This window comes from Scomber japonicus, chromosome 11 (genome assembly GCF_027409825.1).
Source record: "Scomber japonicus isolate fScoJap1 chromosome 11, fScoJap1.pri, whole genome shotgun sequence".
Lineage (NCBI taxonomy): Eukaryota > Metazoa > Chordata > Actinopteri > Scombriformes > Scombridae > Scomber > Scomber japonicus.
This window is the reverse complement of record NC_070588.1, coordinates 17133590-17150143: the sequence shown is the minus strand read 5'-3', so window position 1 is coordinate 17150143 and position 16554 is coordinate 17133590. Positions and strand designations below refer to the sequence as shown.

At 39.6% G+C, this 16554-nt stretch overlaps 1 protein-coding gene across 1 annotated transcript in view; it reads right to left on the bottom strand.

Annotated features, from left to right (window-relative positions):
• Nucleotides 1–370: 370 nt before the first annotated feature.
• LOC128367831 (bromodomain adjacent to zinc finger domain protein 2B-like) overlaps nucleotides 371–16554 on the bottom strand; it is a 55335-nt gene continuing 39151 nt past the window's right edge. Inside the window, exons 12-38 of the mRNA XM_053328488.1 lie at nucleotides 15621–15729; nucleotides 15419–15520; nucleotides 14783–14993; nucleotides 14087–14179; nucleotides 13936–13997; nucleotides 13576–13641; nucleotides 12632–12697; nucleotides 12145–12189; nucleotides 11908–11940; nucleotides 10856–10921; nucleotides 10341–10481; nucleotides 9507–9761; nucleotides 8303–8526; nucleotides 7731–7805; nucleotides 7368–7602; nucleotides 7203–7265; nucleotides 6772–6916; nucleotides 5993–6651; nucleotides 5507–5795; nucleotides 5160–5315; nucleotides 4841–4995; nucleotides 4420–4625; nucleotides 3993–4128; nucleotides 3355–3501; nucleotides 2853–3163; nucleotides 1713–1856; nucleotides 371–1556 (exon numbers count right to left, since the gene is read on the bottom strand). Coding sequence (XP_053184463.1) covers nucleotides 1409–1556; nucleotides 1713–1856; nucleotides 2853–3163; nucleotides 3355–3501; nucleotides 3993–4128; nucleotides 4420–4625; nucleotides 4841–4995; nucleotides 5160–5315; nucleotides 5507–5795; nucleotides 5993–6651; nucleotides 6772–6916; nucleotides 7203–7265; nucleotides 7368–7602; nucleotides 7731–7805; nucleotides 8303–8526; nucleotides 9507–9761; nucleotides 10341–10481; nucleotides 10856–10921; nucleotides 11908–11940; nucleotides 12145–12189; nucleotides 12632–12697; nucleotides 13576–13641; nucleotides 13936–13997; nucleotides 14087–14179; nucleotides 14783–14993; nucleotides 15419–15520; nucleotides 15621–15729 — 4342 coding nt within the window. The 3' untranslated portion in view covers nucleotides 371–1408. The remainder of the gene's footprint in view (nucleotides 1557–1712; nucleotides 1857–2852; nucleotides 3164–3354; nucleotides 3502–3992; nucleotides 4129–4419; nucleotides 4626–4840; nucleotides 4996–5159; nucleotides 5316–5506; nucleotides 5796–5992; nucleotides 6652–6771; nucleotides 6917–7202; nucleotides 7266–7367; nucleotides 7603–7730; nucleotides 7806–8302; nucleotides 8527–9506; nucleotides 9762–10340; nucleotides 10482–10855; nucleotides 10922–11907; nucleotides 11941–12144; nucleotides 12190–12631; nucleotides 12698–13575; nucleotides 13642–13935; nucleotides 13998–14086; nucleotides 14180–14782; nucleotides 14994–15418; nucleotides 15521–15620; nucleotides 15730–16554) is intronic.

Below are 16554 nucleotides of genomic sequence, written 5' to 3'. Positions count from 1 at the left end.
TTGTTGGGTAGTTTTATCTCAATGAGTCATATTAGTTGATCACATGTTTGTATGTAAAATATAATATCTGCAAATTAGCTTTCAAATACATGCAGGGGAGTAAAAGGTACAATACCACCCTACCCCTACCCCTCCCCCCCGGAGGTGCAGTAGAAAATGAATACTCAAGTTAAATACTTAAAATCTGGCACTAAATAAATACAAAATTGTTCCATTTTATGTTGCTGTTAAACTAATATCAACCAAATAGAAATGTTATAAATGAAATCCATGATTAAAATGTTCAGCAATTATTTAAATATTCAGATGATCTATTGTATAAATGAAAAACAATACATGTAAAAAAGGGCAGATAGTGAGGGCTAAATGGTGCTACTTTGAAAAACAGATTTATTTTATCCGTGCCACACACCCACTATTTAAAAATAAAGTGTCCTACAAAAGTCACTACTCATTTCACAATATTCAATATAAAAAAACAGTTACTTCAAGCTGTCTTGAGATGTCTCAAGTGGACCATAACACGGACTCACAGCTGGATTTAGATTTCATGTCTGTCCACAGGATGTCTGATGAGGCTCTGGCTGAAGGAAACACTTGGATATGAAACATCAACTGTGTCCAGAGGAAAAGTTCAACCTCTTATGTAATGGTTTCCTACAGTAACATTGTGCAGGACACACATACAGTACACACACTGAAAATAAAAAACAAAAAAAAACACCCACCATCCACTGTTTAGAGGTCAGAGGTCAGGCACTGTAATACTGAGGAGACCATTGTGTGAGAGGATATTCAGCACAGGCAACATATGAAGTGCTACAATCATCCTTATGCATTAACAATATTTTCACCAAGTTTGTACTGTATGTACACACTTTACATGTTAGAAATAAGACGAGTGACATAAATGAACACTGTACATGTGTCAGCGATACCACTTTTGTATTTTACACAATTTAATCACAAATGCAGATGAACATCTACTGGCACCCCAGAGTCACAAAGCTGTAAACATTTATTTTTTTGATTGGCTTGTTTAATAGTCGACAAAACAATCTTTAGATATTTTTAAAGCTGTGGTGCCATCTTTCTTACTTTTCCTTAGAAAAAGGCTGAATCATAACATAAATACTTGACAAAATAAATACATCAAGTTATAGTACTGATGATATAAAAAAAAAAAAGTAATTGACCAATACAATATCAAGTTCAAGAGTCAGTGCGTTTTGATGAAGAAAACAGTATTGCACTTTGATATAATAATCCATGAAGTGTTTTCTCCCAGGTTGAGTAGGAGGATCACTCTCACATTGCACAATAGTGTTATTATAACCATGTATTGATTTAGTGTCACAGGTGAAGAGTTTGATATGTAGACAGCGTGGAAAGTCCACACTTGAAATGTTTACTTCAGCAGCTCAGTCCAGCGTTTGTCAAAGAATCTCCTCATGTTGTGGCCAGCTCGTCCGATGGTGGAATCGTCTTCATTAAATTTTTCACAGTTATCAAAAACCAGGTTCACGTCGATGATGAAAGTCTCTGAATTTAAGTACCTGTAACCATTAGAAATTGTTTTAATTTTTGGTTTGTGTGAGTCATGTAAATTAAAACAATTAAAATAATGAAACAACATCAAATATAGAAACATAGAATGCACATTTAAAGAGAATGTTTTTACATGCCAGCACTAAACTGAAAAACACACATACTGGTTGTTGGTGAGCTTTTCCCTGATGGTAGAGAAGTCCATGGGCCTCTTGATGATCTTCCTGTATCCGGGGACAGCTTTGAGGTTGACCGGTGTGAGGAAAGGCCAGGCTTCCTGATGAGCCTCCAACTCAGCCAGCAGCACTCTGCAGAGAATAACGCAGCAAATAAAGGTCAGCACTCTGCACTGCAAAAAATATGATTTCACTTCATTTCAAGGTAGTTTCACCTGTCAGAGAAAAACCCTGACAAAAATATTTTTTTCAGCATTTAGAATTCAGTATGATATGAAATGAAAAATAACTTAAAAGAAATTGTCAGAAAGATGAGTAAAGATGGAGGAAAAGTAAACTCCCGCTCCACTCTAATATTCTACGTGATCACCTTTCAGATTATAATGAGATGCTGAGAAATGCCAGACAGGCTCACTTCTCTGAACTCATTAACAAGAACCAAAACAATCCTAGGGTCCATATCACAACCACTGACAGCCTGATAAATCCCACTTCCACATGCCCCACTGATATAATTCACAAATACTAAGTGCAGTGAATTTTCAGTCTAATTCAGAGATAACAACAACTAGAATGAATATTAATCAGACATGGTTGGATAATGTTTTAGAAAGCATTAAGTACTCTCAGTGTACTTTGCAGAGGTGATTAGAAAGGAGGTCTCTGAGGCACCTTCCCTGATGCATTAAAGACTGGTAAAAAAAAATATAGTCTAGATTCCTCAGTTCTCATTAACTTCAGACTCATCAAACCTCCCTTTCTTTCACAAGATTTTAGAAAAAGTTATTCTTATACACATAAATACATTCTGTAGGTCCAGTCCAAGCAGCAACCTCAAAACTGCAGTTCCTTAACTAGCCACTTGAGACTAGCTCCAAGAGTGAGTCAATCCCCAAAGACCCCCCCTGTTACAGCAGAAATAAACAGCCTGGTTACAGCCTGGGTCAAAAACGGTCTGTATAGCCAATTTCCCCTTTCAGATAACTGTATGAGGGGGTGAATTATTATATAACTCATTCAATTACATTTTATTGAGGCTTAGAGTTATGAATTATTAAGAGTGAGATAAACTAAGGTAAATGCTGCTAGGTCTTACACATGTCGTTTGTAGTGTGTGTTCATACCTACCGGCACATCGCCAGCTCATTTGCGCTGTTGTCTTTGGCTGTTTTGGCTTTTTTTGCACAGGACATGGGGCTGTCATGCTTGGTCTGGGTGCTGGGTGAGCTCTCGTCTCCTCTCCTCTTTTTGAACTCCTTGGTACCTTTCTTTGGCACACTGCTGCTGCTGCTGCTGCTGCTGTTGCTGCTGGCAGCCTCCTCTTTGATGAGCTCTCCTGCCACAGATGGCTTACTATTTTGTTTTACCTCACTGCCTTTCTTCCCTCCTCCAGCTGTTCGGCTCTGTTGCTTCCTACTCCGGGGGGATTGACCACTTTCCTGAATGACAGAGCACAGAGAAGACTGGTGTAAAGACATACATAAATCTGCCATATTAATGAGGGCATACAATACAGCTATCTTATCATTTGATAATTACAGGAGATGGGGCCCCTCAGATCGACAGTAATAGTTGACTAACGAAAAGAGTCTCAGCTCTGTCATTAATCACTCAGGACACGCTGGCGTACCTTTGCTACACAAGTGGGACAAAACCAGTCGCCGTCAGGTACTGTGGTGATCTTGGGTCTGTGGCAGTAAGTGTGGCAGCCTTTGTCACAGCCATCACAAAGTAAGAGCAGTCCTTCATTATCTCCCTTTTGACACAGCTGGCATTGCTGGAAACACACCAACATGTAATTACAAATTCCAAGATATATGTATAGTATATGGTCACCACTATCAAATGTTGTGATTTATGCAATATTATGCAACCTGTGAATGAACACAGATTTATTGCTGATTGTGCTATGTCTGATATTGTTGTTACCTGGTAACGGTGCATTGTAAATTAATGCTGAAAACATACATTTACTTTATCTTAAACTCCCTTTAAGCAGGACAAGCTATTGTGGTATCCTTAATTGTTTTGAAAGATTACATGTAAAAGAGACTTGTGTATTTTTTAATTATTAAAAAGGAAAAACATCAATTCATATAGTAATATGGATAAAATGAAATGATAAGCTGTGCAGCCAGAAAGCATAGCTTGATCTTCCTTGTATTTTAGTGTGAACTTTAAATTGTAATCTATGTTTATTTATGATTAAATTGTTTTATAAGCATATTTGTGATCATGACAGTAAGAGAGAAACCAGGTGACACTAACCGCTTTCATGATGGATCTTTCCCAGGCGATGGATTTTTGCAGCTGCTGAATGCAAAGCGACAGCTGAGCAGAGCTGCGGACTTCACTGAGAGCTTTATGCCACAACCTCATCCCAGGAGCCACGTCGTCCTCACTGCTTTGAGATCACAGAAAGTGAGACTGTAGCGTAACCATCCAGTAATCACAAAAACAATCTGTAACAATATTACTAACTAACATTAACCAGTGAAGAAAAGTATTTAATTTGCGACAAACACTGCTTCTGTTTAACTGAATGGCAGAAGCAGTATACAGTATCTAGTGAGGTTAAGGGTCTAGTGTGGGAGGAACCTTCTTTGACCATCCTCACCAAACACTGGTTAAGCTGGACACAGTGATATTATCAAGTGTGATCTGAAAGGTTGTATTTTAGGTGCTCTTTAGGTACCTTCGCTCGATGTTCCTCTCCAGCTCTGCCAGCCTGGTGACAGCTATGTCGAGAGGATTGTTGGGGTGTCGCACCACAGAGCCGGTGAGTTCTTCCTGGCTGGTTTCTCCGTGGCTCCTTTTCTCCAGAGCCAAGGAAGAGAATGGCTTGTGCTCATGAAAGACCAGATCCTCCTTCTCTGACTGCGGCTCAGGATGCATCCAGCCCTGATGGAGACAGCGGTAAAATGTGGCCATCTTAATAAAGTACCATACAAATCAAGCTTAAGATTTGTAAACCTGCATTTCCACACAGACAAGAGCCATGACTAAAATACAAACTAGGGTCTTTTTTTGGGAGTTGAAAAAACAAACCACTGAGTCATTATGTTTTGTTTATTTCCTGGATGAGCTAAGTAGATGAAAGAACAGGGAGCTTATACCTTGACCTGCAGGCTGGCAGAGATGACTTTCCTCTCCAGATCTTCAACCTGCTGCAGCAAACTGATGTCCACCTCCATGGCCTGCTCCTCAACACACCAGCTGTCAACTGTCTCTGCACTCAACCCCTGCTTTTCCAGCTCCGGCACGTCAATCGCTGTCACCACAGATACATACAAAAATTACACAACATAGTAATGTTAGAAAGCAATCTTACTGTTATCCATACACAGTGACTATGTATCATGCCACAAATAATCTTTTTAGTTATTTATATCACTGCATCCTGACTTTAAGACATTAAAGGAAATGTGGACCCACCATCTTTGCTGCTGTCACAGAGGTGGGTCATGTACTCCATGTGTTTTTGGATCTGTTTCTGCAAGACTTTCTCTCTGATGCCTCGGCTATGGAGTGCCTTGACCAGACTGTGTAGTTCCTCCATGTCTGACAACCTCCACCAGCCACGCAGCATCTCTGCTGACACAATCATTCCCAAACTTACACTTAAAGCACATTTCAACTGTCACATGCCAATTGTTTAATTTTAGCTATGGAGCATGAGTGAGTGACAGTCATCACAGCATGACTCCCAGGGCTGTTAGGGCAATGAATGTTTTTAGCCCGGCATATTTCACTTGTGCATACTGGCAGTGTGCCGGTCTTACCCTCGGGGATAGGCTGAGGACAAGGGTAGTCCTGGGTCTTGGCCACCTCCACAGCAGGGGATGAGGCACAAGGGGGCTTGTCACTTGGAGCCTCTGGGGGCTCACTCTTGCTGACAGAGTTGTTATTCGCCAGGGATAAGACCCTGCTCTCATTACCCTCTGCATGCTGCAAGGCCAAATCCAGCATGGGGGGTAGAGATGTGCCAGGGAAGGGCAGGCTGGGACTCATCGCTGTGCTGGACATGTCACACAGTGTCAGACTGCTTTGATGAATGCCAGACTTTACTTGCTGAGAGGAAGAATACACAACACTTTCAATTTTGAGCAGACAACAATTTCATTCTACTACTGCTTAGTTTGCAAAATGGGAAAAAGATCAAGTAATGCAGATCAACATTTACAACATGTCCTGTTCTGAAAAAAAGTAAAGTGCGATCCAAAGCAATTGTGACTGAGATGAAGAAAGCATCATTGTTATCCACTGACCTGAAGGACAGACAATTGCATGTTATTGATTGCTGCAGGAGTGCTGGAGGTGGCTGTAGATAAGGGATTAGGAGAGAGGGAGGAGGGAGATTTGGTGCCAACAGTCTGTGAGGGAGAGGAAGAGGCTGGAGGGCTGGAGCCAGAGGTGACTGAGGACTCATCGCACGGAGAGCGAGGCAGGAGGCTAAACCACTGGTTGCTTTTGTCTGTCAGCATCTTGGAGAACTGGTCGTCATGAAGGATAGACTGAGGGCTGCCCATCATCCAGGGAGTGCTTTTGAGCAGAGATGGTCCGGAAGCATCCATTTTATCCACCAGTCCCTGCTGAGTAGTGGCTGGTTTAGAGACGAGATATGATGGATAACAAGTAGTGGTAGTGGTAAGGGCAGACGAACTGTTCTGAGAATTGATGTCTGAGTCTTGGGCCATTTTGGTCATTTCAAGGAGTTTGCTGAGTTTAGAGAAGGATCCAGGTTTCTGGAGGAAGAGGTTGAGGCTATCTTTGTCCTGCTGGTTCTCTGGTGTGGCTGTGTCCCTGTCTTTGCCCTGTGTTTGGCTGGAGACCACTGGCTTCTTCATCTCCTCCTGTTGCTCCTCTTTTACCCTGAGAACCTGAGCAGTCATCTGTATTTTCTTGTCTTTCTCCTCGTCTTCATAACCTGAGCACAGCAACCGTGTACAAGAAAAAAACATTACACCACATTTTGTTTAACCTGTAAATGGTAAACAAAGGAAAAAAGTGAATAAAATAGAAATAGAGTGTCAGTTTGAGTTTGCACCTTCGCCACTCTCCACGCCTTCAACATAGATGCCGCCACACTGCGGAAGGACCCAGTAACGTCTCTTATAGCGGTCCTGTCCAATCATCATGGAGCGCAGTGAGTGAGAGGAGTTAAACAGCTTCTGTCTGATCTGACTCTGTTGCTAAAGAGTATAAAAAGTACATTGCATTAATATTATTGTATTCATTTACACTCCATTTTATTATTATATATCATATTACTATAGAGTTGAACTATGATGTAAATCCTGTCTCTGTGACTTTATATTGGCTTAACTCTCATGAAAAATGCAACATCCCACTCCCAATATGTAAAAGCCAAAAATACTTCCTATGGCAAATAACAAAATGATAAAAAATACAACCAGATTCTAATTTGTATACACAGTGCTGTTAAATAAGCAATTTAATGATCACACAGTCCCTCACCTTGTATGTTTTCTCAATCTGTTTTTCCAGCTCCTCCACGCTGGCTGAGTGCACACTGTTGTCCTAGATGAAAAGATCTCATTAGTGTGAGGCTCAGCTGACATTTACTTCAACAAACACTGATTTAGCCACTAGCTTCATTATTAGGATCTTTTTGTCACTGACCTCCTCATCACATATTTCTGCTTTCCTCCCTTTCTTCCCACCAGATTCTTCCTCCTCCTCATCGTCATCATCTCCTTGGTCCTCACTCTCGTCATCCTCATCCTCCTCTTCATCACTGTCCCCTTCTTTCCTTTTGCATTTGTTTCTGGCAGTGGGGATGACTGAAGCGTGGCTGTCCTCTCCCCCCACACTACTGTCTCTCTTCCCTGTCTTCTTGGCGTGAATGCTTCTTAACCTTTAAAAGACAAGTAGACAGAAGAGAAATTGAAGTGAGATTATAGAGTAGACGTTGATGGGAACTTTGAAGTATTTCAAGTGGATGCAGAGAGTCTTTTAATAATAATTTAGGGGACTCATACTCACTTGCGAAGCTTCCCCTCGACAACCCACTTATCCTTCCTTAGGTTGGTCATGTGATCGATGTGTTTGTCGATTTCACTGCCAAGTATCAGACAACATTAGAGCTGACGGTTTGGTGCCCTTTTTGTTTTATAAAAAGATCATGAAACATTTGCACCACACTGCAATGTGCACCACATGTCTTTCAAAGTGTTACCAGTACAAATAAAAAATTGATGATACATAGTTTGATGCAACCTTGTGAAACTGTCCATGAGACCACAATTTGCCATATTCCTTTTGACACTTTCGTTATTTCGTTAAAATTCAAGCCCCCATGAATAAAACAAGTCAATACTTCACTCTCAGCTACAGAGCTTAATTCATTTGCTTCATGCACATAAAGGAACAAATGTTTATTCTATGAACTGAATCGTGCCTCGAGCCTTAAAATGACCATGATTTATTTTAGTGACAGTCAAGTTTGATATGAATAAACCATTAACATGACTGCCTTATAAAACTGAGAACTGGTTTTATTTGTCAAATGGCAAAATCAAACACACATGAGTGTCAGAGGAAAGCAAAATCCTCACCTGATCACTGCCTTACTGCAGCAGAGCTCATTAACCAGGAATGCTAGTATAGAGGCCTTCTGAGATGGGTTGTGGGCCTGAAAAGCCTTGGTCCTGAGGCTGAGGGCTAAATCAGCCATTTCTGTCTGCTCACAGTGACTCTCCATGTAGATCTGCAGGATCTCAGACACGTTGTCTCGGTTCTTCCCCACATTAGACAGGTGGTCCCCCAAGGCAGTCTTGCTCTAATAGAAAGATTGTTTCAGCACTGGAGTTTACTCACTGTTTTAACAAAAACAAAAGCTCTACATTTTTAACCATATTTTTTGTATGTATATAGGTGAATGATTAAGCAGATAAGAGTGAGTCTGGTTTTAAGATAGTCCTTTCACAACCATAATATCCTAATGGTAAGTGCTTAAGTGCTCTCTGGGATGTCTCTGGAAAGCTGTGTGGATATTATAAAACATGCTGGATGTTAAAGATGTCAAGACGATATAATCTTACAGTCCTCTATCCCATGTCATTGTGCAAACATCTCCCTCAATGTTAGAGCCTGAGACAGCATCTTATTATGAGCAAAATTATGTAAAATCACATACGTGATTACGCCCTACAGAACAGCATGGGGAAAAGGCCCTGAGCCATGGAATAAAATTACGACATAAACTTTCCGACAGTGATATCCTCCAAAACAGATAAGCTTAGTCATTTAGCTGCACAGAGCCAGAGTACTGATAAAGCCTAGTGTTTTCCAACTGTTCAGCAGGAAACAGCAACAGTCCACAGAGTGAACTTAAGTGTGGAAAAAAGTGATCATGCTGTTATAAGGGCAGCCACTATTGACATTCCCTTAACTGTATTATCCAATATTGTCAAGTCTTTTCTAAAATTTCTTTAATAATACAAAAATCATCTTTCAAGAAATTTGCAACTTCTGAAGTCAAATGTTCCCTCTGTTGACTAAAGCAGTAGATAACAGTTGTGCAGCAGAAGCAGGGAAAAGCAGTAACTGAAGTTAATTAACTTTTTCTAGTGATAGTGGAGAGGTGACCAGAAATAAGGTGATATGCAATGAAGGTCTTCCGTCAGATTTGAAATGGGGATGATGCGTTTTGCTGGCACAGTAGCTGTGTACTTGTTTTTCTACATGTATGCACATGTGTACAGCAACCATCTGCAATTCAACTGGACATATACTGCTGTTTCAATGACAGACTCTTACCTTGTGACCTGCAGGTATACCAGGATCGCACACAGCTGCAGAGACCATGCTCACCAGCAGGTCCTGCACCTTGCCAGCACTGTCCCCAATGTTGAGCAATCCCTTTTGAAGGTCACTTAGGTTGAGCACGTTTGAATTTATGTCCAAGCCCAGCACCTTTCCAAAGCTGCGCAGAAACTGCAACACCATCAGGCAGTCAGAGAAGGTGCTTCCTGGTAAGAACAGGCCAGGGATACAGGACAACTCTGGAAGTGGCTGGAAGGAAAAACAAACAAGATTTAAACGACAAAATATATGTATCATCTCTCAACTGTTTGTATCTAGTGGCTGTACATCAATAATCTCAAAGAAACAGATGCTATACTGGTTGTAAGACAAACTACACATATTTGAATGCAATATAGTTTTTAATATTTTGTCAAGCTTCAGAAAACTGTTAAAATATTTCTTGTTTCCAAAAATCCTTTGATTATAACTATTAGATGGTACACATGTTACATTGGTTGGTGTAATGTCATCTGTAGCCACTTGGTGGCAGTATTTTGACCTGCTTTCTGTTTAATCAATTCCAGATGCTTTCAGTGATATTAAGCATCTATTTTGGTAGATCTGATACTGAAACAATGAGAACATAAATTTGTCAAAAGCAATTCTAACCTTAACGCCTATAGTTCCTACAGTGATTATACTGATTGATTTCCATGTCCAAAAATCCCTCAGCTAGTGGAAAATCTAATCTTTCCATAGACATCTACTCCACAGATGGAGACTGTCCATGGTAACATACATGAACTTTCATGCTCATCTGCCAACAGCTCGACTGCCTGTGAATACCTTATGATCTGCTAAACACATGTCTTCATTTGGTTTCTTCAGCTCTTTCGCCTTTTCCAGTTCCTGCCTTCTGAGCTCCAGTTTCCTTTCCTTGTTTAACCGTTTCTCATCCTTCTTCTCTTTCTTCAGACGCTCCTTCTCCTACAGCCAAGATAAAGACTTATTATAAATGTGTCTTATCCATACTGCTGCTGAACATTGTGCTCAATATTGCTTGGTCACATACATTACACTCTTTCAATAAGGGATGGACATAATACATAGCAAAAAAATATGGCCTCAGTTACCACTGTGTCTAATTAACATAAAGAGCTGCATAAACAAGCACTTTACATTATTTGACAAAGGATGATGCATGTAGTGTATTGTATTACACTACATGCACACTTTATGCTATGTCCCATCACTGCAGACTGCTACACTTTTACATGAAATTGCAAGGGATGCAAAGGGATAAAAAACATACTAAAAAAAATGAGAGGACATGAGGAGATGTCAAGTCAGCATTTACCCACCTCTGCTTTCTTACGAGCCTCCACAGCCTTCATGAGCATCATGTGTTGCCTGCGTCTTTCCCTCTCCTGGCAGAGCACACACAGTTTTTTATTCTATTCACAGTTTCCTTTTTTTTTTTCTTTTAAAAAAGGAAATTGGCCATAGATGTAACACAACATTGACACCATGGCATGCACAGAGGAAGAAGAAATATACAGTTGATCACCATTTGTCACAATAATCACTCTGATGTCTCTGCATTTTAACTGCAGTTAAAGTGCAAAGACATACATGATCAGTGAAACCAAAAGGAAGACAATGATGAACACAAAGCAAAATGAGGGTAGTGATACGTACACGCAGCATAAGCTTAAGATTAGAAACAGACATACTAATTTGAGCACATTGACAAGCAGCAGACAGAAAGCTGGTGCAGGCCAAGAGTTTTAGAACTTATAAACAGCAGCAACAAGCAAACCACTGACTGAAATTCAAATAAATACTTTTTTTTTTTTTAAACAAACAGATGAAAACAGATAAGAAACTAGCAATACTTCCTGGAAATTGCATTAACTCTGTTGCAATTGATGTGAAAATAAAACTAAAGAGTTCAAGCTATATTACACTCCCTTACAGTTTAGATTTTGAATTCTTTAACTCAGTGTAAATCAGAAGCAAGAATGCAAACTGTCCATTGACTTTCAGATCTAATGGATTAGAAATGTTGGCTCACATGCTGCAGAGTAAAACGATTATTTTGAGGTCCTAAATTTAATCAATCTAAAACAGAAACAGTGTAATTGATAGTGTTCTTTCAGGCTATCAGAGTGCTTTGCATCCTGATATAATTTCTGCAGAGTCAAGGCATTTTTGATTGCACTGGGCAGATAATGGATGTGGTTTCACTGAGAGACAAATAGCGCAGACATATGCAGTGCACTGTTCTGGAAAAGCCATGCAGAGGGATGTAGTATGACTGCAGCCAATGATACACTTTATGCATTGCTGTGATGGCAACCATTTATCACAACACGTTCACAATATGTTGTTAGATGTACAGAAACAAACATACCCATACCATATCTAGTCTATGCCTCTCCAACTCCTGGTAGAAAGAGTTGGCAAAGTATTAAGAAAAAGAAAACCACACATTAAACTCAATGCAAGCAACGTCCAACCTCCAATGTGTATAGTAAGCCAAAATAAAACCCAAGAACCCCAAAGCATAATTTGACAGGAAAAATATATATTAATTTGAGTTGCTGCAAATGATGACTGGTTAGAGCACCATGTGGACTAAAATACCTACCTGGTGCTTCAGTATAACAGCTTGCAGTCTTCGCATCTCTTTCTCCTTTTAAAATAATGATGAACTTAATAAGAAATCACATTATATATACATACAAATTTACACAAGGTGGACACACATCGCTGGCCTTCTCATCATATTCAACAACAGCCTGTTTAAGGGTTCTAAACTTGGCTGGTTGAGGTATTGTGACATAGTCAATGCCATCATTTGACAGATACATGTAGGATGCTTTTATAACACACACTCATCAAAACTAAGACAATCTTCTTTGCACTGAGAAGCAGTACACTGCAGCGAGAACATTACACTGCAAACAGGCTGGGGCAAAAAGAAGGTTCAGAGTCAGGTGCGAACAGTAAGGGATACTTATTGCAGCTGAACAAGGCAACAGACTGTCTTTACAGTAAGAATATCTTAGGGCAGTTTGAGAATGAAAGCAACAGTGGACAACACAATCAGAGGTTGTTCTTAGATATAATCTTACTTTGTTTCGTTTCTCAGCCTCCAATATTTTAGCATTAGCTGCTTCTTCTTTTCTCCTTCTTTTCGCCTGTGCATGTAAAACAGATTTTAAGGTCATGAAACAGCGGTAAATGATACTCATTCAAAACAAACAGCAACACTTTGGCTGAATAAACATCTAATTGTAGCAGACATTTTTGATTAAAGAAAAATCATCTGAGATCATTTAATTAATCAAAATCATTACTGTACCTGAAAATAATAAAGAACTAGAAAATGATCTCCAATGCATAAAAAAACATATAAATCTGGTTTATAAAAGAAATATCACTTAAGTGTTTTACTTATTATTGTATATAAGTTTTGTACATGTTTTCCAGTGCTGTCAACAGAAAACCTTCCACCCAAAGCTGAATACAGCCAGCGGCTTACTGATAACGTCAAATCTACCATACTGACATCTTGAGCAATGAGATAATTATTTCCTACCATTAGCACTGAAAGACAAAATGGCTGTAGTTATTATAAAACACCAGCAGGCAGTGTGAATAAATTAAGCAACATTTCTATCAGTAATTATAGCCGCAATGAAATCCTGTTAAGAGCCGCTTGCCAAGCGTGTCAACTGAAATTTGATTTATAAAAGCTAAAATACTTCACAGCCTCTATTATTGGGTGAATGCAAAATAGGTATTTCACCTAGCCATGGTAAACTCGGAGCCACCTCTTACTTAATGAAATACTGTATTTTGTATTAAGCTCCATCATGGTCTGAGGAGATTTTCATATTCAATGGCACTTTTGCAAAAAACCAATTAAGCATTAGTCACATGTACTCGGCAGATGTAACTAAAAGTGGGACCACATAATTTAGGAATAGCCTTTGGTCGTTTTTTTTTCAAAAATCCTATCAACAGCAGAAAGGAAGTGTTTTAGAATGTTTCTGCAATAACTTTCAGGACGAACCTCGAGAATTTGCTGTGCACGGAGTTCTTTCTCCATACGATTTTGCTGAATGCGCTTGATCTTCTCCTGGTAAAAGGATGAGGGCAAGATCAAATGAATTAACTGTTAAGTCATGCATGTTATAGAGTGGTGGGGGTGAGCGGGGTGTGGGGTGAAGAAGTACATTAGGTCTATGCCGATGTGGAGGGAGCAGGATTTTGAAGAACAGCAACTTACTTGTAGAATCTTAAAGCAATTCAACTGTGCTTAAAACCTTTTCACCTTGGACCGCATAAACCCCTTGAGTATGAACAGAACAGCTGCAGATTATGAAGCTTTTTATGGTAATATTAAACAATGAATGCATAGAAAAGTCCTTACTTGCTGTTTAAGAATCTTCATCTGCTCCCGCTTTTTCCTCCTCTCCTCAGCAGCCATTATTGCTGGAAGACACAAACAAATGAGGCCTGCACACAACATATCATCTTGGGTAAGAGAGGAGAGCATGTCTAACTAGACAGTAGCTGTTTACCTTGTTGCTTCTTTGCTTCCTTGGCTGCTTGTGCCATGGCCTGCTTCTCAAGTTTTCTCATCATTTTGATCTGTGCTGCCTGTCGAGCGATTTCTGCAACATGATGAAATATGTTACAGAAATCAAAGGTCCTATTGAGCTAAAAGCTCAAATTAAAAATCTACTCAGAGACACTCAAACTAACCAAAATACCTCAAACCAATATTCAGAAAAAAAAGATCTTTTAGCAGTAACACACTGTTTTATGTCTAAGTGCAATAATGAAGCAGCATTTAATGTGAGCGTAAAAACAAAAGAGCAATTTAAGAAATAAAGCTCCATGTCTCAAGCCCCTTGCTCAATATCAGGTCTTAGTCCTGTATCATGTTTTGGACTATTGAGAAATGTGTATTTCTGCCTCTTCTGAGATGGATTTCACCATGTATGATTCTACAAATGAACTCTTACAGCTTAATTTTAGGGACTGGCACCAAAACATTCCCCCTTGATATTTTATTCTGCTGTTAACCTCTACAAAGCTATTAAACTTAATTAATGGAAATCTTGAAGTGACATCAATTATCCTCAGGAAAAACATAGACGCAGCGAACCATAAAGTGGAAATGACAGAGTATAAACAGCTAATGGCTGTTGTTTTTTTAAGCTGGACTTTCTCTTGAACATATTTGGTGACACATTTCTAAGATGTGAACTGACCTTGAGCCTCCAGTTTACGTAGCAGCTTAGCATCGCTGACATCTTGGAGGTTTGGTTCACTAACATTAGGAAGATGACCCTTCCATGCTCTGACCCCAGGGCCATCACCTGTCGGCTGGTGCTCAGACTTTGTTTGGCGGCTGCGCCTCCCATCCATTGCTATGATACTGGAACCAATCTCCTCCTCAGGCAGCAGGAACCACTGTAAACCCTTTATCATTTGAAGTAGAAGGAGGAGGGATTGAAAGACACCCGCACAATATTTGTTGTACATTTTCCTGCATTTAAGAAATGGCAGACTATTTTTCATTATTCATTTTAAAGTTATTTCATTTCATTTAGGATACAATTTTGGTCCTTAATATAGGGTGGGTTTAATAGTTTTTCATTTAGTCTCACTGCTCCTTAAACCTAATGTTTCTAAAACAACTGTGAAATTCATAATTTACAAATGATGGTTTTATTTTGGCAGTAGATCACATGACAATAATAATAGATTGGAAGGAAATGTATTTTCTTACATCAACAATTAATTTTTATTTTTTTTCGCAGAATCAATATCAACATCTGTCAGTGAAGAAGAGTAACATGAATTCTAGATAATGACTACCCCATGATGAAGGGGTTTAAATTTACCTCTGGTCCTTCTCTGGCTTCATAGAAGTCACCAACTTTAATTTTTGTACTGAAGCTAAAGTTATCCCGTGAGAGTTCAGTTATTCCATTCCTGAGTAAGTACTGCAGACAAAATGCATATTAATTAAACATCGGTAGGAACTTTCAACCTTGAAAACTGATTGTACTTTCAATGAAATGAAGAAACATATTATAGATTCACCTTCATTACATCAGGATACTGACGCAGCTTCTTCCCACACGGGGCAAAGTAAGCCACCTCTCCTTGCAGACGACCTGCCACATTCCTGATCTGCGTCTCTCTCTGCCACCTGCAGAACAAAGACATTGCAAAGACAGTACAAATATGGTTTTCATGCAAAGAAATAAAAACTGAAAAACAAACAAACAAAAAAACTGTATTCTGTCATCATTAATATACATTTTATCAGTGAAATGTTTTTATTATGAAAAACTTCCTTTTTATGATACAACATTCGGTTACTATTTCCTTGTGTCAATATTGGACCGGATACACATCCCCTTCTCGAACAAGCAGATAAACTATGTAAATGATGTCTGTACAGCTGTGCACTGTGTAGTCTGTGGCCTTGCCGTCCTCTGACCCTTTCAGTAGTCAGACTGTTAAATGGCTGTGGGCCAACTGGGGCAACCCCTCAATTCCCATGAGCTCCGCTGGAGAGCAGCCATGGCTTATACAAGTGGCAGGTAGGCTGTTATTCTAAACAGAGCTGGGGTTGAAATACAGTCGTGTAGCCTCCGTTTCCTGTGAACCTGCTGATGAAAAACATCCCTGGAAGATGAAAGGCGCTCTGATCCAAGGCTGCAAAATTTGTGGGGAGGGAGCTGCTAATGTTGCATGTCTGTGAGGCTGGATGCAATTAACCCGTTGTGTCTGAACTGTTGGGCCTCACTTCATTTCCTGCCCACTATGACCTGTTGCTTTTTGAAGCCCCTAAAAAGGGGCCACATATTTACTGTGGTACACCCCTATTCTATGTTACTGTGCTGAAAACAATTCCAGCAGTGCTTTTTGTTTTACCTTTACAATAATTAACCCGGGAAAACAAAATCTTGGCAGGATTACAGCTTAATATTCACACTTACCCACATTTACATTAGGAGCTTCAACTACA